General features: G+C 45.6%; 1 protein-coding gene across 1 annotated transcript in view; it reads right to left on the bottom strand.

Moving 5' to 3' along the window:
• Nucleotides 1-27172, bottom strand: part of LOC147716861 (nicotinamide N-methyltransferase-like) — a 74513-nt gene extending 47341 nt beyond the window's left edge. Inside the window, exon 1 of the mRNA XM_086923769.1 lies at nt 26972-27172. Within this exon, the coding sequence (XP_086779895.1) occupies nt 26972-27119 (148 nt within the window). The 5' untranslated portion in view covers nt 27120-27172. The remainder of the gene's footprint in view (nt 1-26971) is intronic.
• Nucleotides 27173-27693: the final 521 nt, after the last annotated feature.

Genomic DNA, 27693 nt, shown 5'->3' with positions numbered 1-27693 from the left:
CAGACTGTGTTTGTTTTCAGCCCTACCTGAGTTGTCTCTGCTACAGGAGTAGCCCATCAACATTTGCCAGCGCTGCCGACCGGCTAGGAAGCCTCAGAACACCTCGTGGCCGCAGAGGAGGGCGAGGCGCTGGCCCCGGGACTGCGAGGACCAGCACACAACAGCTCCAGCTGGTCCTCTTCCCGCGTGAGCCGCGCCCCCTCCCAGTGCCACGCCCCTAACCAAGCGCGATAACTTCTCGCGGCACCCGCTTTGCGGGTGCCACTCGCAAACAGACTGTGTTTGTTTTCAGCCCTACCTGAGTTGTCTCTGCTACAGGAGTAGCCCATCAACATTTGCCAGCGCTGCTGACCGGCTAGGAAGCCTCAGAACACCTCGTGGCCGCAGAGGAGGGCGAGGCCCTGGCCCCGGGACTGCGAGGACCAGCACACAACAGCTCCAGCTGGTCCTCTTCCCGCGTGAGCCACGCCCCCTCCCAGTGCCACGCCCCTAACCAAGCGCGATAACTTCTCGCGGCACCCGCTTCGCGGGTGCCACTCGCAAACAGACTGTGTTTGTTTTCAGCCCTACCTGAGTTGTCTCTGCTACAGGAGTAGCCCATCAACATTTGCCAGCGCTGCCGACCGGCTAGGAAGCCTCAGAACACCTCGTGGCCGCAGAGGAGGGCGAGGCGCTGGCCCCGGGACTGCGAGGACCAGCACACAACAGCTCCAGCTGGTCCTCTTCCCGCGTGAGCCGCGCCCCCTCCCAGTGCCACGCCCCTAACCAAGCGCGATAACTTCTCGCGGCACCCGCTTCGCGGGTGCCACTCGCAAACAGACTGTGTTTGTTTTCAGCTCTACCTGAGTTGTCTCTGCTACAGGAGTAGCCCATCAACATTTGCCAGCGCTGCCGACCGGCTACGAAGCCTCAGAACACCTCGTGGCCGCAGAGGAGGGCGAGGCGCTGGCCCCGGGACTGCGAGGACCAGCACACAACAGCTCCAGCTGGTCCTCTTCCCGCGTGAGCCGCGCCCCCTCCCAGTGCCACGCCCCTAACCAAGCGCGATAACTTCTCGCGGCACCCGCTTCCCGGGTGCCACTCGCAAACAGACTGTGTTTGTTTTCAGCCCTACCTGAGTTGTCTCTGCTACAGGAGTAGCCCATCAACATTTGCCAGCGCTGCCGACCGGCTAGGAAGCCTCAGAACACCTCGTGGCCGCAGAGGAGGGCGAGGCGCTGGCCCCGGGACTGCGAGGACCAGCACACAACAGCTCCAGCTGGTCCTCTTCCCGCGTGAGCCTCGCCCCCTCCCAGTGCCACGCCCCTAACCAAGCGCGATAACTTCTCGCGGCACCCGCTTCGCGGGTGCCACTCGCAAACAGACTGTGTTTGTTTTCAGCCCTACCTGAGTTGTCTCTGCTACAGGAGTAGCCCATCAACATTTGCCAGCGCTGCCGACCGGCTAGGAAGCCTCAGAACACCTCGTGGCCGCAGAGGAGGGCGAGGCGCTGGCCCCGGGACTGCGAGGACTAGCACACAACAGCTCCAGCTGGTCCTCTTCCCACGTGAGCTGCGCCCCCTCCCAGTGCCACGCCCCTACAACTAATCACAACGTAAAGGCGACCCCAGCAACGCGCATTGCGGGACGGGCGCGGGGCGCAGTCCGGGGCGAAGACCGGGCAAAGAGCGGGCCGTTTGAGGCCGTTCGAGGACCGGAGAGACTGGACTGGGCCCTACTCTCTGTAAGTTATTACTCACTCCCTCCTCATATCCACTATCCAAGTAATATTTAATCTAGCCACAGGAAATAACATTCACTACATCGTCTCATAACATCACAAGATGGTAGTCACAAGAGGGACAAAAACACTAGCTCCAGGGAGCGTCGGGAAGCTACTGGGACCTATGGACGATTTCCTTGCAAAAGCAAATTCGTTCATCGACCCTTATGGAAAAAAGAGTCTCATTGGATTTAGACTTTGCCAAGCGATCCTCCCTGGGTAACCTCGCAGAAGCTAGAACTCCCGTCCTGACTGCAAATAAAAAAGCACCAGGAACTGTGAACGAAGGTAGACGTAGCCTTCCAAATAATGTAGACCGATCCGCATCTGACCTTGCAGATTCCCCGTTAGGTTCAGAATTAGAAAAAAAACCCCGAGCTACCACCTCGATCCCCTACCCAGATATCACCCTCGGAAGATATACAAGCCAGAGGAAGGAGAGAAAGAGCAATTAGTAAAAATAAGTTTCCCCAAAAAAATCCAACTATATCCAAAACTGCTCCCCCTCCGAATACTTCCCAGGTTTCACCAACTCCTCTATCAATTCCTTTACCACCACCACAGCAAGAACTTGCCACTGCAATTGTACATCATGGCCAACAGGAAGATACTACTCCTATCCTATTGGACTCACCAACCCAACCACCCACGAAAAAGGGCCCGAAAGATCTCGAAAATCTTATTCTCATAGATAAGATAACAGAAATCTTCAAACAACTCCTACGACCCGTGGAACAAAAGCTAACAAAGATAGAAACATAGATTTCGAAGCTTATCTCGACCCCACAACACTTCCAGGGGCCCCCCCAAAGAAGAAAGGGAGTGCAAATCCTCCTCATAACGCCCTCTTAAACCCTTTGGGTGTTAGCGCAAAATCCTCCACTCCCCATACAACCACACCACAGACAGTAGTACCCGCTGTACCGCCTCCTATCCCAACACCCCCAGCTACCTCGACCCAAACCACATTAAACACTACCACTGCAGGCCCAACCACATCAAAACAAACTAAAAATAGACCACCCACAACCACTCGGCCACAACCAGCCCCAAGAAAAACCGTTCCTCCTAAAACCCCGGCACACAACCCCTCTTCCCAACCAACCCAAAGAAATACCCTAAGAGGGATGGGTGAAGCCAGAGCCCATACTGAGCTTCCCCCTGAGGCCGCCCCTTATGTAGCAGTTATGTTTGGAGTAACTGAACTACCTCCTAATACGGCGGAACCGCCATGGTCCCTAAAAAACAAAGTACACCATTGGCGGCAGACAAATCCCCCCATGCCACCAAACTGCCATGGTAGGATTTCCTCACTTTCTAGGACCCCGTGGGTGGGGAAAGGCAGCAAACAATATCCAGGGGACTGCATTATTATTACCTTTGAAGACCCATGGGTGGCAGACTATTTTACCTCTTGGGAACAACCGAACCTAAAGGGCAGTATTAGAATTAAACCCCTTTCATTCTTTTATCCCTTCAACCAAACCTCAAATAGCAATTTTTTTGAGGACCCCGCTTTCCCTTGGGTCGAACCACCTCAGCGCCAACCAACTTTCCATGACAACAGACAATATGGCATCTCTCGTTTTAGAGAGCAGGAAAACCCTTGGCAAATAGTTAATCCACGCCATCAGGGAGTAAATTGGGGAGAATGGGGATACCAACAGCAGAGGATGACCCGCAGAGAACCACCCAGATGGGATCCCTGGTATAACATTCCAACAACAAATAGATACAGTCCCCTAGAAATGGTGGATTGACCATCAAGGGATCTAGAATATACTAGCCTAAACTTGCCATATTCCCCCCCCCTAACTAACAACATTGTCATGACCCCACCAACCTTAGTCCCGAAAGTGAACCCCCACACAATACCTTTTTTATTCTGGAATGTGGCGGGGCTACGAACAAAGATCGAAGACCCCGTGGCCGTTAATTTTTTAGAACAAGGCAAAATAATTTGCCTCCAAGAGACCTGGGCAACCTCAGAGCTCCATCTATTGGGGTACAAAACCTACTCCTCATTTGCTACTCAAAGCACAATAGGCAGACCCAAAGGAGGCTTAACAATCTACATTGCTAACACTCTATCCCACTTAAAAGTGATTAATCTTTTCACCGACTCTAACTGTCAGATATTCTCTCTCTCCTTTGCAAATGAAGACACTATTACTCTTGTCAACTCATACAACAACTTAACGGAAAATGACTACCTGACTTTCGTAGAAAATATGCAGGAGAGACTAAGATCCTTTCAACACCGGGAGGACAACTCTAGAACGATCCATCTTATCTGGGGAGGTGATTTCAATACACATCCGTGCCCAATGGCAGACACCCAATGTTGCGGATTTGTAGACGACAACAACGTCCCACTAGCCCATTTCGTCCACAATAAATCTGGCAACGCTCTGAATAACACACTGTCAGAGTTTGACTTATTCATTGCTAATTCCCGGAAGGCGGAGAAAAATCAGTTCAATCCAACTTACGTGGCTAGAGGCCACAAGACAACTGTGGATTACATCCTGCTGTCCCAAAGTCTCGCTACAAAAGTCACAGATCACCAAGTAATTGACAACACACTAAGTGATCACTACGCACTAAAGATTGAATTCCATCCATCGGAATACAAATCCAAGGTTACAGATATAGCAACAGCCCTTACCCAAGATAGCCTGCAACTGCGCAAACATAATGGTTATTCCATAAAATGGGAAAAGATTGACCCACAAAAACTCACAAAAGAATTAGTTAACCAGGCGTACCCACATATCGTTAACTGCCTGGACCCAGCCCTAAATCATTCCGAGGTCCTGCTGAATTTCGCTGAAATTCTGACAGTAGCCAAGAGACTACACACGGGGAAAATAACTAACAAACATACAGAAAGGAAAGGTTGGTTTAACCACAACTGCACGAGAGCTCTAACTGACCTAAAATCTGCCCTCCATAAAAAACCAAGGGACGTGGGCCTTATTCAACTTCTGAGAAGAAAATACAAACTGTAACGCAAACTAAAACTACAACAAATGAAAGAGAAACTCTGGAATGACCTAGACAAGAGCTCCCCATCAAAAAACAGCAAGGACTTCTGGAGAACGATTAGATCCCCATTCTTCTCGGACAACAACTCTCCCAAGATAGAGGTGGCTATAGATGAGGGAACTTGGATAGCCCACTTTGAAAATATATTCAAAGACCAAGGAACCACAGACCATCCATCTCACCTCCACAACGAAGTACAATATCCAATTCCAATATCTTTTGACATCTCCGAAATCCTGGCGGCTCTGGAAAAAAGCAAAACAGGAAAAGCCCCGGGCCCTGATGGCGTCCCTGTGGACCTTTTTAAATTCAACCAGGAGCTTTGGGCACCTATCTTGACGAGAGTATGCACAGCAGCAGCCAGTGAGGGCATCTTGGACTCCTGGACCAGATCAATCATGGTCCCCATCTTCAAGAAAGGGGACCGACAGGACCCAAAATGCTATCGTGCCATATCTCTCCTGGACTTCCTTGGCAAAGTGGTGGGGAGGGTCATTCTGGAGAGACTACAACAGTGGAGTGAGGAAAAGGCTATTATCTCGGACTTACAATTCGGCTTTAGAGAAGGCCTTGGGACAGTAGAGCAGGCACTTAACCTCAGCCTTATAATGGCCAAATACACGCATGCAAAGAAATCGACGGTATACATGGTCTATGTGGACCTGTCTGCCGCTTTTGACTGTGTCGCGCACTCCAAATTATGGACAGTTCTAAGTGAACTGAACGTGGATCCTTCATTGCTGGACCTTCTTAGAGAGCTGTACTCCGGGGCCTCGGCTAGAGTTCGGTTCGGAAAGAACGGTGAGCTGACAGCATCATTTGGCGTGGAGCGAGGAGTTAGGCAGGGCTGTGTCCTGGCCCCCTTCCTTTTCTCGCTCTACACAAATGGCTTGAGGGGGGCCCAGGACCTCCCAAAAATGAAACAGAGACCGATTCCAGCGCTCCTCTACGCGGATGACGCCGTCATCCTGGCCCGAACGCCGCGCGAACTCCAGCATTCACTAAATAGATATACCACCTTCATGAACGCCTTGGATCTAAAGGTTAATGTAAAAAAAACCTTTGTCATGATCATGGGGGGGGCGAAGAAAGGCAAAAAAAACATCTTTCTTGATAGTCAACCACTGGAGATTGCCACACAATACCCATACCTCGGGATCATGATCGATGATAAGCTAACATGGAAACCAGCAGTAGAAGCGAGATGCCACCTTTTTAAGCGCTCAATATCAGCCCTGCAGACCTTCTCACGAAAATTGGGAAGGAGGCGTCCACCAGAACTGTTAAGAATCTACAACGCCAAGTGCCAGGCGATTGCTCTTTATGAAGCAGGGGTCTGGGGCCATACAGACGTCGGAGCCCTACAAAAAATTGAAAACCTATTTATAAGATTTCTTCTCGCCACCCCAAAAGGCTCATCAACCTACGCCTCCCACATGGAACTGGGAATTCCTTACTTGCAGGATCTCCTCAAAATCCAGCCATTGCTTTTGTGGAGGCGTATATGGACTTCGGATGCTAACATGCTATCACAGTCGATAGTGGCCGACACAATGTCACTTGACCACTCCCTTAGATTAAAATGGCTCCGCTACATTAGAAACTTTTTTACTGACCTTGGCCTCGAAAAATATTACCATCATCCAGAATCGATTGTTGCCCTCCCAAAAAAGGAGCTCAAGGAACTTGCACTACGACATCTGGAAACACTAAGACTGATAACCGAGGCTGCAAAACCTTCAGTAGTTCACGCGAACACAGTCCAGCAAACTTTTGGCATTCAACCGTATCTCACTCTGCATACCAAAATATACGAGAGGATGCTGCTCACCAGGCTCAGACTGAACCTCTTTTTCAGACTGGTTGCTTTTCCTCTAAATAAGGCCTGGGACTCAAACCTGCCTCCGTGTCCCTGCGATGCGATATCAACTCAATCCAATATCCACGTCATTATCTTTTGTAAATTTTACCAACCCCACAGAAAACTTTGGATACTTCCGCTATGTAGGCGATGGGGCCTCAGACAATGTCGACCGGCCTTCCTTAGACTGCAAACCCTAGAGTCTGAAGAAGTCTGTTACCTGGTCTTAAACTTTTTAAAATGTATTATGAACCATAGAAAAAACCTTTAGCAAACTGCACTAGGAAAAAGAAAAATAATGTTTTTTAGAAGCAAAACTCCTCCTCTTTTTAAACAAATGACAGCTGCTTCTTTCTTCCTTATTTGTATAAACGTTCCTATGAAATGTCTTTTTACTTGTGTATGTATGGTCCTTTTTATGCTGATTGCTTCTTTCATGGTTTTCTTCGTGATTAATCGAATAAAGAATTATTATTATTATTAGATTTCTTCAAGATGCCACAAAACATTAGAAATTATGGTTCACAACATGTAACAGCTAAATGTAATCATGTGAAATCTGATGTTTTTAAGGAGTGCTCATTGAAACGCGTGAGCGAACTGCCACCTTCAGAAAAAAAAAATATTCTAAAAGTTAAGTCTACACTCTTGAGGTTAAAGATTTCCGTGTAGGCTATTCTAAAATCAGCAATTATAGTTGCCTTAAAAAAGGGATCAAAAATTGTTTAGTAAATAGCAAATAAAAATCACAAAAAAATAAGAAGTGTAGCGTTGATTCGTTGCTCCGATTGCCACAGGGGCAATTATTTGCCCAAGGTTGGCATTAAATCCTAAAGGGAAGCACAATAGATATTTTAAGGGGGCTTCCCTGAGGCAGAACAGCAAGCGTCTCTCCCAGCAATTTAAATTCAGTAGGAGATAACTGGATGACAAATGCGATGGAGGGCAGTTAGTAGATGCCAGGGACATATACCTTGTGACTGTTGGCTTAACAAGTTCCATATCGAATGTTAAATTATATATTGATCATATAGGGCCTCTTGTAGAGTCTTTTTATATATGCCCTCCATATTGTTTGAGTTCAGGAAAATGTGATCAAGGTTCACGCTAATCAGACTATTTCTGACAGCGACCAGCCACAGTTTGTCTCCACCCTTGCTGCATTTCAGGCAATCCGTTATAATTTCTCTAGTTAGTGAAGCTGACAAATTTTGCTAAACTTTTAACCAAAATATGGCCGGACGGGATGTGATGTAATCCTCATTATAAGGCAGCTGTAATTCCTGATGTCAAATAAAATTTGGAGAAGAAATTGGGTTCCCCAAAAGTTTTCGACAAAATAGATTTTCTTCTCCCTGGATAGTGCTACTTTTTGCATAGCCCCAAACATCAGTGCCATAAGTAGCCTTAGGTATGCATTGTGCTTTATAAAATTTTATTATTGAGAGCACTACCTCATTCATTTTTGATTGCAGGAGTCATAAAATTGAGTTATTCGCCCTTAGATATGTATTACTACTATGGGCCAACCAATGTCGGAAAAATTAGTACGGGAAAGTGCGAGTGCATAGAAGGCTTTCAAGTCCTGAGGTAATTGAGTGAATAAAGTGCTTTTTGGGGCCACAACACATTATAAACAATTTCTTTAAATTAATGCAAAGATCTAGACCAGCCATATAATAAACAAAGCCTCTAACTAAAGTGTGAAGTGCGTTTGGGGTGCGGCCAATTAGGACAGCATTGTCTGCATATAGTAAAACTGGCAGTGTGCAAATCATTAATATACATAATGAACAAGAGAGGGGCCATTAAGCACCTCTGACTGACCCCTCTGCCGATAGTAATGTTCCCTGAAACCTCCCCCTACTTGCCAATTATCACCCGTGCGTTCAAGTCCCTGTGTAAAAAGGCTAAAAAGGGCACTAAAACCTCAACCAACCTATACTTTAAGAGTACTGACCATAGAAGTGACCTATTTAAAAAGTCAAAGGCTGAGGAGAGATCCGGGCTATGGTATATTTACCGACAATCAGGTTAAGATTTAAACATTGTTCGACTGGTCCCAGTTTACTTCTGAACCCTAGCTGGCATTTATTTAAAATCTGTCCCTCCCCAGCCCAAGATCTAATTTTATTAAACAGGATCCTCCCAAGTATCTTAAGGGTGTTATCAATCAGGGAGATGGTCTATAGCAGCTAGGGTTGGACGGGTCCCCTTATTAAAAATCAGGATGATAGCACTAGTACACCATGTGCTTGGTATAAATGTATTTGCTAAGTTGTTAAACACATTAAATAAAACAGGAGCACTGAAATCAGGTTTGTAATTAATGAGGTCAATGAGAAGCCCAAAAGGGCCAGGTGCCTTATTACCCAAGCTTTGGTTGATTGCATCCTTGACTTCTATTATTGATTACGGATGCGTGCTACATTCGAAAAATCAAAGGGCTCCTCACTCTGGGGGGGGGGGGGGGTGCATATATTTTAGAGAAATCAGCTTCCCAGGCCTCACTTGTTATATTACAACTTAAAGGCATAAGTGAAAAGCCCATGGATCTCATATTTTTGACAGCCGCCAAATACTGTTTCCATTGTTGAAACTGGCAACACAGTCAAACTTGTCCCAGTCTTCTTTTAAGGTATCCTACTTTACGCTGCCTTATCACTTGTTTATAATGCTGTCTCAGGGATCCATCACTGGGTACCGCTACTATAGTGCTACACGGAGCTCTCTACTTGCTCGAGAACAGGCGTTATTAAACCATCAGGGATTCAAATTAATGTTAGATACAGCCTTCAAATTTGATCGTTTGATACCACCACATAGGTGGCAAAAAGCGCTGGACACCTCTGAGTTTGGATCATTAGACAACAGACAAATCTCAATAGAGAATAAGTATGCAGTTATCATTTTGAAAAAGTTTGCCATTATCAATGCCCTTCCAGACTATCCTCAAGTTTTCCATCAAGTGTGTTAAATTTCTTGCACCCGGCTCTTTAAAGAAAACAGGTCTGGGGGCAAACCTAATTCTTGTTAAAATAGGGTTGTGGTCACCAAACACAGTCGGTAAAACATCAGCTTGTACTACAACATCTTCTAATGAGGCAGCGATAAAGATGTAATATATCACTGAGGCGCAACAACAACCACTATATGTCGGAATGGGACTGTTGTTATGATTAATATTGGCAATATCCATCACATTCAGTAGATTGTGATTTAACAGATGATCTGTCTAAAATTGGTGCAGTGATTACATTTGCCCTCACCATCTTAGCATTAAAATCACCACCCAGGCAAATTCCTGCAAGCTTACCAGACTCAATTAGATTTTTTTAGGCAGAAACAAAATAAAATAATTAAATATAATTCCTATTTGGTACATTTGTAAAGTCATTATTATAAAAATTACTAAAACAAATTGGGATCCCTCGTGTGCAAATAACAGCTTGAAAATTGTCGTTGTTTGTGGCAAGGATTTTGACACGATCACCAGAAGAGATATTGAGCCATATAAAGAGGGATCACTGAAATAATATCGAGCCCATTAATATCGACTTGCAAAAATATCGATGAGAAAATATCGCGGGACAAAATATGGAGTTTCTATCTTTATACAGGTAAGTACAAAAATATCGACTCTAAAATATCGACTGTAAATAATATAGACTCTCAAAATATCGTTTTTTTTATATATCTTTAAATTAAGTTAAAACTAATATAAAAATAAATATATTTAATATAAACTTAGTTAAAATGATTAAATAAATGTAATATTAATAAATAATTAATGTAAATTACAAAATTTAAAAATAATAATAAATATATATATATATATAATTACATATTATTAACTAAACATATATAATATTTTTACCGTAGCATAGCAAATTGGTTAACATTTATTGTAACAACTATAGTGAATTCAACAGTAGAAAACGCTGGATAGCGTAGGGGTAAAAATTACTATTCCCACTCCAGTGGGTGCAACAGTAGGGAAAACGTTGGATAGCGTAGGGGTAAAAATTACTATTCCCACTCCAGTGGGTGCAACAGTAGGGAAAGCGTTGGATAGCGTAGGGGTAAAAAATACTATTCCCACTCCAGTGGGTGCAACAGTAGGGAAAACGTTGGATAGCGTAGGGGTTAAAATTACTTTTCCCACTCCAGTGCGTGCAACAGTAGGGAAAATATTGGATAGCGTAAGGGTTAAAATTACTATTCCCACTCCAGTGGGTGCAACAGTAGGGAAAGCGTTGGATAGCGTAGGGGTAAAAATTACTATTCCCACTCCAGTGGGTGCAACAGTAGGGGAAGCGTTGGATAGCGTAGGGGTTAAAATTACTATTCCCACTCCAGTGGGTGCAACAGTAGGGAAAATATTGGATAGCGTAAGGGTTAAAATTACTATTCCCACTCCAGTGGGTGCAACAGTAGAAAAAACGTTGGATAGCGTAGGGGTAAAAATTACTATTCCCACTCCAGTGGGTGCAACAGTAGGGAAAGCGTTGGATAGCGTAGGGGTTAAAATTACTATTCCCACTCCAGTGAGTGCAACAGTAGGGAAAATATTGGATAGCGTAAGGGTTAAAATTACTATTCCCACTCCAGTGGGTGCAACAGTAGGGAAAGCGTTGGATAGTGCAGGGGTAAAAATTACTATTCACAATCCAGTGGGTGCAACAGTAGGGAAAGCGTTGGATAGCGTAGGAGTTAAAATTACTATTCCCACTCCAGTGGGTGCAACAGTATGGAAAGCGCCGGATAGCGTAGGGGTTAAAATGACTAATAATTAATTAACAATTAACAATTTTAATTAATTTACATAATTAATTAATTATTATTAAATAACTTCCCACCCTATCCCCTTATAAACTCACAACCCACTAAAGAAAATATTTTACTAAATATTAATTATTTATCAATTAAATATTTATAATTATTTACCAATAATATTTTAATTATTTACCAATTAATAATTATTTAACAATTATTATTAATTAACATAATTAATTAATTATTATTAAATTACTTCCCACCCTATCCCCCTATAAACCTACAACCCGCTACAGAAAATATTTTACTAAATATTAATTATTTATCAATTAAATATTTATAATTAATTACCAATTATATTTTAATTAATTACCTATTAATAATGAATTAACAATTATTCTTAATTTACATAATTCATTAATTATAATACATTTACTTCCCACCCTATTCCCCTATAAACCCACAACCCGCTACAGAAAATATTTTACTAAAAATTAATTATTAATTATTTATTAGTTTGTACCAATTATATTTTAATTATTTACCAATTAATAATTAATGAACAATTATTACTAATTTACATAATTAATTACTTAGAATTAAATTACTCCCCACCCTATTCCCCTATAAACCCACAACCCACTACATATTTATATTACACAAGTATTAAAAATTATTAATAACTACCTTATTTTCGATTTTTTTTGTCTATATTCTATCTAGTCGATATTATGTCTAGTCTTTATTTTTGAATCGATATTTCGGCTATTAATATCGATATTACTCGATATTTTTGTAGTCTATATTATGTCTGGTCGATATTTTAGCTAGTCTATATTTTTTACTCGATATTTTGTCCAAACGATATTTTGGAATCGATATTATGTCTGTTTACCATAAATAGCCCCCCGGTGGGCTGCCTTGTTTGGGAGTGGGTACAATAATTATGAAGCATTAAAACCCCTGCAAGTACAAGTCCATTGTTACCCAAGTTTCCAGAAACATGAGACTGTTGTATTTTCTAACGAAATGTGCCCAGTCTTCAGAACTTATCTTGAAAGCTAAGCCAGCGATGTTCCAGCTTAGAACACTCCAATTTGGGTCATGTGGTTCTATTATGTCACGTTCTATAAAGGTGGGCTTTGGATCATGTAGTTCTAAAGTAGCAAGTTCTAGACAATTGAGCATAGGTCTCGGGAGGATGTATTCAGATGGTGTTCGAATAGCCAGTTGTCAATTCAAGCTATCCAAACCAAGCAGAGCAGAGAATCAGTTAAAATCTGTAGGCAAGACAAAAGTAGGTATGTTTGGCCCAGGGGTAGATGTATAAAAGAAATCAAGGGGTAACAAGAGTTGGAATGATGTTGTTGAGCTCTTGTGTCATTAGTATTGATCTAGCTAAAGCTGGACCACCGAAGTTAATAACAACGTAATCTCCCTCTATGTTCTTTACTGATGAGCCAACCCACGCTACCCTGCACACCATTATGATATCACTTACATTTGTCACCTTAAAACCTTTATGTTTAATTAGCCAATCAGCACTTTTATTACGCAGTTGTTCCCATGTCGCAGTCTGATTTTTCCTTCAGGGTGGGACGCATGCTAAGAGTAAGACATAGGGACAAACAACCGGAGGTAGGCTAAGGATTTCTTTATTGGCCACCACAAACTCACTGTCATTATTCACAGGGGGGAATTTCGCTCTCTGGGTATTGCAAACTAGAGCAGTGTTGTTGCACGGTTCGTGGTGGCAACATGGGTGACTGAGTGAACTGGTTGGTGTGTATTATTAATAGAAATAGACGTTACTGGTTCGTTCTGTGCACCGGTGGGTTTAGGTGTCAAACATTCCATTTTTTTATAATAGGTGACACAAACACTAGGGGTACTAGTATAGGGGGTTTGTGAGAACATAAACATTTGATGTTGGTTATTAGAGCTGGTTACGCTGGGTGCATTAGAAATCTGTGACTTGAGAGTCTCTACCTGTTGTGAGGCCTGCTTATGGATGTTGTTATTCGAGCCTGGTTTATTCACTAATGACTCTAAACGATCTAGGCATTTCCAAAGATCTGCAAAGCTATTATCAAGAAGTGTTTTATTGTGGTAATACACAGTCTGCTATAATGTCAATTGCAGTATCGCCAAGTTTGAAGAAAAATGAGGGGCCTATCACAGGCTCAGTCTGTGTATAGGTACATTCATTTGATGCTACAGATACTGTTAAGTCAACAGTGGCGTTAGTTGAGCTCAGAGCCGCAGGTCCCACTGTGCCTTGGATCCATGATAAGAAATGCATGGGGCTAGTGGCAGACTGTAAAAAAGGAAGGGCTATTTGTATATAAAGCATGGAAATCAAGAGTGGATTTCTGGATTGTAAGATCCAAACACAAGGAAAATAGAATAAGGACCAGCATGATTTTTCGGTTGGTGACAAAAAGGCCTTTGGCTGGAAAACATTGGCAGCTCACTGAGGCAGAGTGTGATTTTTGACCAGGGTTCAGCCCCAGCTGGGGATAATCGATGTTTTTCCTTTTTTTCTATTTGTTTTCTAAATTCCACAAATGAAAGCTGTGCCTTTGTAAATCACCCCTAGCAGTGTCTGGGGGAATTATGGCCTCCTTAGTCATAGTGCATGTCAGGCATTGATAGCATGCTGTGTAGCATGTGGAGGGGGGAACAGGTTTACTATTAAAGAAATCACTTATTTAGTGGAATGAGAATTTGGGGATGATTGTGTAACAATAAGAAATGCACAGGGCTAGTGGCAGACTGTAAAAAAGGAAGGGCTATTTGTATATAAAGCATGTAAATCAAGAGAGCATTTCTGGCTTATAAAGTCCGAACACAATGGAAATAGTGGAATGAGCAACATCATTTTTCCATGACAAATAGGCATTTGGCTGGTGGTAATTGCAGCTCAATAGATGGCTCACTGCCAGTTCACAGGGGCTGTGAGTGTTTTTTGACCAGGGTTCAAACTCCAGCTAGGGAAAATCGTTTTTTTTAATTTGTTTTCTAAATTCCACAAATGAAAGCTGTGCCTTTGTAAATCCTCCCCTAGCAATGTCAGGGAGAACTATGGCCTCCTTAGTCATAGTGCATGTCAAGCATTGATGGCATGCTGCGTGGCATGTGGAGGGGGGGCAGGTTTGCTATAAAAGAAATCACTTATTTAGTGGAATGAGAATTTGAGAATGATTGTGTAACAATAAGAAATGCATGGGACTAGTGGCATACTGTAAAAAAGGAAGGGTGATTTGTATTTAAAGCATGTAAATCAAGAGAGGATTTCTGGCATCTAAAGTCCAAAGACGATGGAAATAGATGAGGGAGCAACATAATTTTTCCATGAGACAAAGGCATTTGGCTGGGGGCAATTACAGCAAAATAGGTGGCTCTCTGGCAGTTCACAGGGGCTGTGAGTGCTTTTTGACCAAGGTTCAAACCACAGCTGGGGAAAATCGTTTTGTTTTTAAATTTGTTTTTTAAATTCCACAAATGAAAGCTGTTCCTTTGTAAATCACCCCCTAGCAGTGTCTGGGAGAACTATGGCCTCCTTAGTCATAGTGCATGTCAGGCATTGATGGCATGCTGTTTTGCATGTGGAGGTGGGGACAGGTTTGCTATAAATGAAATCACTTATTTAGTAGAATGAGAATTTGGAGATGATTGTGTAACAATAAGAAAGTGCACGGGGCTAGTGGCAGGCTGTAAAAAAAAGAAGGGCTATTTGTATATAAAGCATGTCAATCACAGAGTATTTCTGGCTCATAATGTCCAAACACGATGGAAATAGAGGAGGGAGCAACATCTTTTTTCCATGACAAATAGGCATTTGGCTCGGGGCAATTGCAGCTAAATAGATGGCTCACTGGCAGTTCACAGGGACTGTGAGTGCTTTTTGACCAGGATTCAAACCCCAGCTGGGGAAAACCGTTTTTTTTTTTTGTTTTCTAAATTCCACAAATGAAAGCTGTGCCTTTGTAAATCACCCCCTAGCAGTGTCTGGGTGAACTATGGCCTCCTTAGTTATTGTGCATGTCAGGCATTGATGGCATGCTGTGTGTCATGTGGAAGGGGGGTACATGTTTGCTATAAAAGAAATCACTTATTTAGTGGAAGGAGAATTTGGGGATGATTGTGTAACAATAAGAAATGCATGGGGCTAGTGGCAGACTGTAAAAAATGAAGGGCTATTTGTACTTAAAGCATGTAAATCAAGAGGGGATTTCTGGCATATAAAGTCCAAACACCATGGAAATAGAGGAGGGACCAACATGATTTTTCCTTGACAAATAGGCCTTTGGCTGTGGGTAATTCCAGCAAAACAGATTGCTCACTGGCAATATACAGTGGCTGTGAATGCTTTTTGACCAGGGTTCAAACTCCAGCTGGGGAAAAACATTTTTTTATATTTGTTTTATAAAATAATAAACTAGCACTTCTGGGGGGTTTATCACACCATTATACCACAAGCAACATATACACAAAATGTGGCACGCTGTAGCATATGTCATGAGATATGCTACTTTAGTTACACTACTTGTGGGTTCTGTTAACTGTGTGTAAGTCGCCATGCGCTACACGTTTGGTCTGTTCAGTGTGTAAATCGCCTTGCCCTATACGTCTTGTCTGCTTGGTGTGTGTGTAAGTTGCTACATGTCTTGTCTATACGGTGTTTAGGCCACCATGTACACATATACATTGGTTTCTCACCCTTTCTTTAGGGGTAGGTCATGGGTGTTAGTCCCATTTACATGGTTAACCTGAAAATAACCCTAACAGGAGGGATGACTTTATGAATTACAGTCCCAAGTGCGCGATTTATAGGAGGGTTGTCAAGATGGGTTTTTATTCCCATCTTCACAGCGTATGTTATTTTGTCTCTGGGTGCATATCACCCTTTGATACACGCTACAAAATATTTTTAAATTGTTTTATGGGGGAGAATGGGTGATATTGATTGTCAATTTATTTGATATTGCTTGTCAATGTATTATTCATCCTTTCTGCTTTGTTCATGATTCAGACTTTCTTGTTTACAGTTTCTCCCATGTTATATTGTTCTTTTTATTTAAAAGGACGGGGATATGTTATATCCTGTTTATGTAATGATATGTATCTCAGTTTACCTATCTCCTAGCTGCCCTGCAAGTGTTGAGAGTGGAATCTTAGTGTGACTGTGATGCTTGGAATGTTTGGGTGCATGGGTGGATGAGTGGTGACAGTTGGAAGATGGGCTGAGCAGCAGGCTGGCTGCTCCTGGTGGGGCCGGAGTATAAGGTTCACCAGGATGAAGGGCAGATGTATATGGAAACCATCTTACTTGAATTCCACCCTGCAACCTGAACATAATAAAGAAACACTTATAATACTAAGCGCCTGCATCTCATCGAATCCGGACTGGTGAACATTATCAAGGGACCCCGGCAGAAAAAACTCCATAAAATTTTCTGAGGGCCCTGTGATGACTCTGGCTGTGCGCAAGAGGGCAACCACACCTGTGACCCACTCCTGCACCTCTAAAGCCATAATTAAACCGCCTGCCGGATTCCAACTGGAATTCAGGTAAGGCGGTCCTGAGTCAGCTGGCCCACAGCGGTGGCTGTTTAAAAAATCACATTCAAGCCGTAACAGGCACTGCAATAGGAACACCATTGCAGGTTCCTGATGGGCATGGAATGTGAACTCCATTCCCTGGACGAACTTGGGTGCATACTGTTAGAACTGGCTATTTCTGGTTGGCTAAGGCTGACGCCAAAGCTAGGCAGAAACCACCATTCTAGTCAGGGCAAGGGAGTCACACGCCAAGATAACCCCCGCTCACCCCCTTGGTAGCTTGGCACGATCGGACAGGCTTATCCCGGAGGCAATGTGTAAAGCATTTGCGCATGCACACAACAGCAACAACATCCTAAGCACACCACAAAAGGAACTCCACACAAGGTTATATAAAAATATCTTCTGTATTGGAAATCACATCAGATAGTAATCACACAATGTACATGGTGCCAACTGGCACGGGCAATATGCACAAGGGATTATTTACACAGGACAGGGCCACGTGGGCCACTGTCAGAATCAGCACTTAGTAGAAAATAGAGTATAGGTTATAAAATCACTGTAGCACAAATGAGCAAATATAGCACACAACCAGTAAGTACTGGTAACAGGTAAGTACCACCTACGCAACCCTAAACACCTTAAGAGAATGTCACGCAGTGAACCTGGTCCTCACTAGGACCACCTGTACTAGACAGAACAACCACCTAAGTATCACAATACAATTAGGGGTATAAGCAAGAACACATTACACATGATGTATCACAACATTCAGAGGTGTAGGGAAGTAAAACACATGATGCATAAAACATACATTTAGCAGTGTAAGAACAAGGCATATGATGAATAAAAAACACATTCAGAGGTACAGGGAAGGAAAAACACATGATGTATAAATCAACACATTCAGAAGTGTAAGAACAAGGAAGACACATGATGCATAAAAACATTCAAAGGTGCCCGAACACAACTCAATAGCGCAAAAACACATGATGCCTAAAACATTCAGAGGTGTAAGATCAAGGTGCATAATCATACTAAATGCATTACATTTACTAGCACCACATCACATTGCGCAAAACTCACATTAGGCAATTACCATCATAAACATAGCAGGTAACCACATTGCGCAAGATCACCTTAGGGCCTTGTGCCCTATTCACCTATCAGTCACCCAGGCCAACTGGCCATACAATAAAGGGACTAAAGAGCCCTGTGTCCAGAATGTCAGGGCGCGCTGCCATACAGCGGCAGTCAGGGGTGCGCCACTGGCGCAAAACCTAAACGTTGCAGCTGCCCACTAATTGCTGGGCAGCTGAGGACAATCCCAAGAGCCTAAACGGTGCAGCTGCCCACTAATTGCTGGGCAGCTGGGACATCAGTAAAACTGTGACAGGGCCCTCACTGGCCCTAGGACAGGACTGCCCCAAAGTAGGAGCCCTCTAGGCTCTACGACACTACATGTGCCCTCTGACTCCTCCAACACAAGGACTGCGCAAAACTGAGCCCTCTGGCTCTAACAGCATATTGAGGCAAAACATAGGGACAATAACCTGGGCCCTTCAAAGAAATATAGCCCCCGTTGGAGCCACACAGGCTTTGAAACAGCTGTGGGGCGTTGGAGCCATCTGGCTCTATAAATACACATGCCCCAAGTCCTCTGGTGGCCCTAAACGACCAGAATGGCATCCACGAGCCTCTCTGGGCTCGAAACTTAATGCCCGGCATGTTGGAGTCCCTCTCGGGGGACTCGGAATCACTGAAATGCCCCTCAGAGCCTATTTAGGCTCTACAACAAATGTGGGCATTGGGGCACTCGAGCTCCATTGAAATGTTGGGGCGGTCCACTGCCATCTGGGGCCGCCCTACCTCCACCCTCGTCCTTGTGCCTCTCTCCGGCACCAACAGCAGCCCCCACGGAGCCCCCAGCCCTTTTTACTCATGGGCTGTTCCTCTGGCGGGGGCTCCTGCTTCACTCGCGGCGGGGGCAGCTCCTTCAAGCGGCGGCGTGCGCGGGGCTCTCCCTCCTCCACAGGAGAGCCCCGCCTTCCTCTTTACGCGGACTCTTCTGCAAACTGGCTCTTCACTCGAGCTCTGGCCACACTACCTCTCGGCTCCTCTTCTTCTCTCGGGGCTCCCTCCGCACATGGAGCCCCGTAACAGACCACACTTCCTCTTCTTTTCCCGGGGCTCCCTCAGCACACGGGAGCCCTGCAACATCCCACACTTCTTCTTTCTCGGGCCGGCGGCGGCGGGCGGGACTTCCTGCCGGATTGCAGGCCCCGCCCCCGTCCCAGCGGAAGATGCCTGACTTCCAGTTTTGCGGAGGGCCGCGGCAGTGATTGAAAGGGTAGAAAGGAGGGGTGGGCACCCTCGGTATTAAAATAAAACATACCAGCGAGGTGGGCACTCGCAGAGGGGCCTATAAACGGGAGAATACCCGTACTATAAAAATAAAGTGCACACGAAGCACTCGGGGGCACACAAAGGGCAGGGGCGCTTCCCAAACGGGATAACCACAGCGCTCTGCCAGAAATCAGGAAAAAAGCGCCCACGAGGCTCTGGGGAGCCCAGAAATCACCAAAACGCCCCAGAAAGGACCCCCACAGCAAGGAGGGTCCCAGCAGCTGCAGGGCATTATAGGACAAGGCTTCTAGGGCAAGTGAAGTCTCCCAGCCACCCTCAGGCCAGGCAAAAAGGGCCCCCAGGAAGAAGTCCTCCAGCAGTCCATCAAGTATCCATGGGCTGGGCAGGGCCCGGGGAGGCAAGCCTTCCCCTGAGCCCAAGCAGCAGCATGCCCCTGGCAGGATTCAAGTCAGAAACAAGAACATTTTGTAAGGGAACACAGCCCCTTTTTATACAGAGAAATTCTTTGTCTAGCAGGGTGCAGGCAGTGTGAGAACCAGTTACAACTGGTTATAGGGAACTCCTTTCACAGGCCAGGCTAGGGACATCAGATGCACCCCAGGGGGTGGAGCCAGCATTGCGTGGGGAAAACCCAGTCCCATTCAGGACCCTCAAACCAGAAAGTCAATCCACAAGCAGGTCCAGGGTCATTGGCAGCCAATAATACGCCAGATACAAATTACACAAATATGCCAACTTCTAAAAGTGGCACTTCTACACTAGACACAATCATGCCACATATATCATTGCGCAGCATTCAATCTCACAAGTTCGCACATACCAAACTCGACCCTGCACTGCCCACACATCAGGAACTACCATGAGCATACATATTCCCCATTCATTCCTATCGGAGGGCAGGTCACTCACTACACATACACAGACAACTCACGCACTTTACACTGTACCACAGTGAAAAAGTGCGCAGAGGCCTAAAATCACTAACACCAGGTCACAGAAACAGGCTAAGAAAAATCAAAAAGTCTTGGGGTGAACCTGCCAAAAGGGCCGGGTCCAACACATACAAACAGGGGGGGGCACACCATGTGATGCACTACATCCATCCCTTGGTGCAAAGACACCAGGGGACCCATTAGGACTCTTTTTTTTCCGCTCCACTACACTTTTCATTGCAGGCTTACCACCAAGAAAACCTTGGCAGACAGGCAACTCAGAATATGTTTGGAGGGGCTGCAGCAACCCCGCCAAGCATATTGGGGATTGAAGAATGTCACAACACTGCCCGTTTGTGGTGGTGCCAATGCAGTTTGACTCCCCAAGTCATAATGGGGCAGTCAGAACACCAGTGTGGCAGCACCCGCACCACCACCGTAAAATCTTGACCGCGGCTTACAGAGAAGGGCATCCCAGCAGGGTTCCATCGCAGTCAGCCTAATACTTTGAATTTGTCCCTGTTAAGTGTGACCAGGTGTCCCAAAGTGGCGCTATAGATTACTTAGTCCTACATTGGTGTGGGATTTGTATTGTTTATTGTGTCTTAATTATTTACTGAATTGGGTTTTTAAACCTGTCTCCTAAGTTAAGCCTGCCTGCTCGCAACCAAGTTACCAAGGTTGAGCATGGGAATAATTTATTGAGATCTGTACTTCGCCCTAGACTGTGTTAGAGGACTTATTGCCAGTGGCAGCTGCATAGTTACTACTACTAATAACCCACTTTTCAACACTAAGGAGACATATGGATGCTTAGTGAGTAACATGAGCCTCCCCAGAGCACATACCTCTGATAAAACAAACTTTCACACACATGATGGTCACTGACAGAATTTCACACTCAAATGTAAGTGTATTTTTGCATAATTTACCGATACACCAAGCAGTCTCATTTGCACCAGATTTTTCTTTATATCCTGTATGTCCCTACTCTCTTCTGACTTCCTTTTCCTGACTTATTAGTGTACCTTAAATGAGGTGCAGCATAGGACACACAAAAATAGAAGGCATCACATGGAGACTTTTAGTATGTCAATGGAACTATTCAGGGGCTTATATCGCACAAAAGTTGTTTGGGAGAAATGGTAGGATTTTCCCAGTCTGCTTTGTGTTCGACAATGTCGCATTTGGATCAAGAAACACATATGAATCCGATCCGAAGCCTAAATTAAAATCTAGCTCCATCAGCGGAGTCTGGACCTATGGGTCAAGAGTTACTTGGCAGAACCTGTGTGGCCGCATATTTTTCCAAAGAGTCCCGACTGTTTCCAGCAGGTAGGTCGCCCCTCCTAGCTACCAGACGGTCCTCCTGACAGTGCCCTCGCTGCTGCTGCCGAGTTAGTCCTCTGTGTCTTTCGCCTCCCTCGCTCTGCTGCCTGTGCCCTTGTGACCCTTCCCCCATGTTTTTCTTCTGTGCCCCTGCTCCCTGGTGTCCCCTTCGTTTTTGCTGCCTGTGCCCTTGTGACTCCTCTCCCCCCATATTTCTTCTGTGCCCCTGCTCCCTGGTGTCCCCTTCGTTTTTGCTGCCTGTGCCTTCGTGTCCCCCTCCCCGTTGTCCTCCGTTCCACCTTCCTGCTGCTCCTGCTGCTGCGTCCCTGCGGCCCCACCCCCACTGTCCCATTCACCACCCCGCTCCCGACTCCCAGCTGCTCCTCCCTCCTACTACTCACTTAAACGGAGGCCGCAGAGCACTGAAGGGAGCGACCTCTGACCCTGCCAGCAGGTAGGTCGCCCCCCAGCTGCCACACGGTCCTCCCGACAGTGCCCTTGCTGCTGCTGCTGCAGAGTAAGTCCTCTGTGCCTGTCCCCTCCCTCTCTCTGCTGCCAGTGCCCTTGCATGGCCTTTGTAAATCAGTCTGAGCCTGTTGCATTTGCATATGGCCATGTCTGAACTGGGATGGTGTGGAGTGCAAAAAAACGATGGATTTAGGCCCAGATCACTGTACTTGGGTGAATGTATGACATTGTTCTGCATTCTGTCCATTAACTGTGGTTTTTGCATTTGTCACCCCGAGTGGGATGGGTATGCTCAGACAGGAGTCCCATGCTCTCCACACCACTGGATTCAAGCAAGCCTGGCTGAAGACGGCTGGAATGCCAGAAACCGGTCCTCGGAAGCTTGTTTCCGGTCCAGGGAAGGCATGGCTTGGCAGTTCGGGCTGGACTGTTCCCATGAGGCACAGGGTCAGACTGATTTGCATATGGCCATGTCTGAACTGGGGTGGTGTGGAGTGCAAAAAAACTATGGATTTAGGCCCAGATCTCTGTACTGGGGTGAATGTATGACATTGTTCTGCATTCTGTCCATCAACTGTGGGTTTTGCATTTGTCACCCCAAGTGGGATGGGTATCCTCAGGCGTGAGTTCCATGCTCTCCACACCACTGGATTCAAGCAAGCCTGGCTGAAGACGGCTGGAATGCCAGAAACCGGTTTTCGGAAGCTTGTTTCTGGTCCAGGGAAGGCATGGCTTGGCAGTTCGGGTTGGACTGTTCCCATGAGGCACTGGGTCAGACTGATTTGCATATGGCCATGTCTGAACTGGGGTGGTGTGGAGTCAAAAAAAACGATGGATTTAGGTCCAGATCTCTGTACTGGAGTGAATGTATGACATTGTTCTGCATTCTGTCCATCAACTGTGGTTTTTGCACTTGTCACCCCGAGTGGGATGGGTATCTCTGACCTGAGTCCCATGCTCTCCACACCACTGGATTCAAGCAAGCCGGGCTGAAGACGGCTGGAATGCCGGAAACCGGTCCTCGGAAGCTTTTTTCGGGTCCAGGGAAGGCATGGCTTGGCAGTTCAGGCTGGACTGTTCCCATGGGGCACAGGGTCAGAATGATTTGCATATGGCCATGTCTGAACTGGGGTGGTGTGGAGTGCAAAAAAATGATGGATTTAGGCCCAGATCTCTGTACTGGGGTGAATGTATGACATTGTTCTGCATTCTGTCCGTCAACTGTCGTTTTTGCATTTGTCACCCCAAGTGGGATGGGTATGCTCAGACGTGAGTCCCATGCTCTCCACACCACTGGATTCAAGCAAGCCGGGCTGAAGACGGCTGGAAAGCCAGAAACTGGTCCTCGGAAGCTTGTTTCCGGTCCAGGGAAGGCATGGCTTGGCAGTTCGGGCTGGACTGTTCCCAGGAGGCAAAGGGTCAGACTGATTTGCATATGGCCATGTCTGAACTGGGGTGGTGTGGAGTGCAAACAAATGATGGATTTAGGCCCAGATCTCAGTACTGGGGTGAATGTATGACATTGTTCTGTATTCTGTCTATCAACTTTGGTTTTTTCTCCTTGACACAACAGCACCGGACGTCGCCTTCCTCATGGAAACCTGGATGAATGCCTCCTGAGCCCCCGACATCACCATAGCCATCCCGGACGGCTACAAGATCACCCGGAGGGACTGCGTCAACCAAGCCAGAGGTGGCATCGCCATTGTTTACAGAAACACCATCCGCATCACAACCAACACCGACAACACCCTCACCGCTGCCGAGCACCTTCACTTCCAGATACACACCAACCCCAAGACCACCCTCAGAGTTACACTCATCTACAGACCCCCGGGAACACGCACACATTTTAGCAAAGCCATCGCAGACTTCATCAGCCTGCTCGGTCTCGCCTCCTCCGACTACATCCTCCTAGGGGACCTCAACTTCCACCTGGAGAACAACAAGGACAACAACACCACCTCCCTGCTAGACAACCTCGCCAACCTCGGACTCAAGCAACTGGTCAACACCCCCACCTACTACGCTGGCCACACGCTCCATAAGATCCCTGTCTTCTCTAGCAACCACATCTCCTTCAGCCACGCTACCGAACTTCACTGAACCAATCACAGCTGCGTCCATTTCGACTTCAGGAAAACCACGACCCACCACCGCCCGCAACAAGCCCCCTGATGATGCTGGAGCAAGATCACCACCAACCAGCTCACCACCTCCCTGAGACAAAACCCACCCACCAACACTACGGACCCCAACGTAGCAGCCCGCAACCTCACACAGTGGATCACCGACTGCGTTGATGCCCTTGCACCACTGAAGAACCCTCCAAACAACCCCAACAGCAAGAAAGTCTCATGGTTCACCAATGACCTCAAAGACTCCAAGAAATCCTGCCGTGCCCTCGAGAAAGCCTGGCGCCACGACCAGTCAACGGAAACATGACAGCCCTCAAGAACGCCATCCGCAAACACCACCAGCTGATCCGCCCCACCAAAAGGTCATCTTTCAGAGAACGACTGGACAACAACACCCACAACAGCAAGGAACTCTTCAGCATTGTTAAAGAGCTCTCCAACCCCAGCGCCAGCAACAATGACATCACGCCATCGCAAGACCTCTGTGACTCACTCGCCACGTTCTTCCACCACAATATCCCCGATATACATGACAGCTTCCGCGCTCAGAACGCGTACCCCCCACTACCACCCTCTGCATCTGGACCCCTGTCAGCACGGAAGACACCACCCTCATGATGAACACCATCCACTCAGGCTCCCCAGCCGACCCCTGCCCACACCACATCTTCAACAAAGCTGACTCCATCATTGCGCCCCCAACTCCGGGACATCATTAACAACTCCTTCGCATCCGCCACCTTCACAGAGAGCTGGAAGCATGCGGAGATCAGCACCCTCCTGAAGAAACCCACCGTAGACCCCACAGACCTTACGAACTTCCGCCCCATCTCGCTCCTCCTCTTCCCCGCAAAAGTCATCGAGAAAAACGTCAACATTCAGCTGACCACCTTCCTCAAGACGAACGGCTCCCTCGACCCATCACAGTCCGTATTCCAAGCGAACCACAGCACCAAGACCGCCCTCATCGCAGCCACAGACGACATCAGGACACGGTCTGCCACCGCACCCTGACAACCCGCCTCCACCACGCCGGGATCCATGGAAAGGCCCTGGAATGGATCACCTCCTTCCTCTCCGACAGAACCCAAAGAGTCCGTCTCCCGCCCTTCCGCGCAGCGGCCACCAAGATCATCTGCGGCGTACCCCAAAGCTCCTCGCTCAGCCCCATCCTCTTCAATGTCTACATGAGCCCCCTCGCACCCATCGCAAGCAAACACAACCTCCACATCATCTCTTACGCCAATGACACCCAACTGATCCTCTCACCAACGACCCCGCCACCGCTAAAGCCAGCTTCCAGGAAGGAATGAAAGACGTCGCGGAATGGATGAAGCTCAACCGTCTGAAACTTAACTCAGACAAGAGGGAAGTCCTCATTTTTAAGCAGTAGCGGCACCCCCCCTCCCAGCGCCTTGAGACCCCTGCGGGTGAGTAGCTCGCTATATAAATGTTCCTGATTGATTGATTGTTGTAGGCTTACCTTTCTGGTTTGTCAGAATGGAGTCAATGATGACATGTGGCTTTAAATTGCAACATAAGAGTTAGATTATGAAACACAATTGCTTGTATTTTGTGGTTGGCCTCCTCTGTGCCAGACTGTATGTTCTGAAGACCACTACATAGAGCATGCTAATCTGCAGGTCCTCTAAGATATTTTTAGCAAACATAAATATAAAGTCATTTTAGTCCTTGTTTTTCCATGGAATTCAGTGGTTTTATGATTATATTCTAATTTGAACTTTTTGTAACCTCATCTATCTTTACGGCTACCATCTTGGCAGACCATTCATCCAACCTTCTGCAGGCATTTAATCTGGTAATTACAGGTTAGCCAGACAAATAGTATATTTTATGTATTGGCCCATGGGTTAAAATAGTAACCAAATAAACTCACTGATACGATAACTGTTCTAAAAAGCAAGGACGGATCAGCAAGCTTTGCTGAGATGTTGTCTTGTCCCTCTAAGTAACACAGTTATCTCTGTGAAATCTTCTAACATGACCGATGTGCCCCCTCACATTGTTTACCTTTGTTGATGTCAACGGGCATTTTTAGTATCAACATGCCTGGGTCAGGAAAGCATAATGACATAAGGGGCTCTCTACAGATGGTAGGGAGTTGGAGGCCTGGATGTAGGATATTGGATTGCAGCTCTAAACGAAATTAGTTTTAATTAAATTAAAGTGATATAATGTTTTACTTTATGTGCATAGTGTTATTTTTCTATTCATTAAATCCAATTAAACAGTACAATCAAATTACGAAACAAAAGAATGTTCTCAGCAACGACTGGTTTGATCTGTATTGAAAATTCTATATTATAACTCAGCCTGGTTCTTCGATCTAGAATAACATTTAGATGTTTTTTTCAGTATAAGCAGTAAAACGATATGGAAACTGCACTTCTTTTTAATTTTAGCAACTTTGAAGCTCAGCTTTACACCAGCTACATCTTAATGCAGTTCGTCCACATCAATGATACACTGAAGCTGCATCACTGTATGCAGGAAGATAATGCCAACATTTCCATCGGATAGGTGGCCAAATTAGCATAGGAGAAAACACACAAAAACACAAGGTAAAAACCTCACCTTGCATTATTTCCCATTACCATAAAACCGCTATTTTCCGGTGTTTGGCTCACCATAACATTGAAAAGATAGCTACTGAAGTAAGAAGAATCACATACTTGGAAGGCTGCTAAAAAGTCTTACATACCTGAACTGAAGGTTTTGACGAGCCATTTCAGTGGAAATCCTACAGTATCTTCCCTAAAACCTGACTCAGCGCTACAATATTCTTCAAACTTTTTTTTAGGGTCAAAATGTTCTCCATATTGAGCTATCAGTGAAGAAACTGATGCCATGTTCACGTTCTCGATTGTCTGTTTCTTGACTCTGTTATCTTGCTTCTCTTTCCTTGCCTGTGTCACGGTTTCCTCTTCCTCCTTTATAGGGTAACTGGAGCTATTAAAATATGTTAATTTAGAACACGTGCTACATGCTAATATGTGTGACATCCTAATCAAACCATCCAGGTGTTTAGTCTCTTCCATTGCATCATTTGTGTGTTTACCTCATACCCTCTCTTTTGCTGTTTATGATGTGGCCTGGCACTACAACACTCAATCACTCTTACGTTGTATGGATGTTCCAATGTGCTCCGAATGCCTAGCTGTGGTACTTGGCCCTTTTGGTAGTGTCATCTCCAAACATTTTGCCTTCAATCTACTGTTTTCTGAAGCCATTTCTGCTGGCATTTAGAACTCTGCACACGTTACCACTGCTTACCAGTGCTGAAGTACTTGTGCTCTCTCCCTTAGGCATGGTGTATTTGGCTTGCAGCCAATTGGCACACTAATTTACTATTAAGTCATAAGTAAAGTGATACTACATGGACCCAGAGCCTGTAAATTAAATGCTACTAGTGCGCCTGCAGCA

Source organism: Lissotriton vulgaris, chromosome 5 (genome assembly GCF_964263255.1).
Source record: "Lissotriton vulgaris chromosome 5, aLisVul1.2, whole genome shotgun sequence".
NCBI classification, from domain to species: Eukaryota; Metazoa; Chordata; class Amphibia; order Caudata; family Salamandridae; genus Lissotriton; species Lissotriton vulgaris.
Note: the sequence above shows the minus strand (reverse complement) of the source record. Positions and strands in the feature narration are given on the sequence as shown.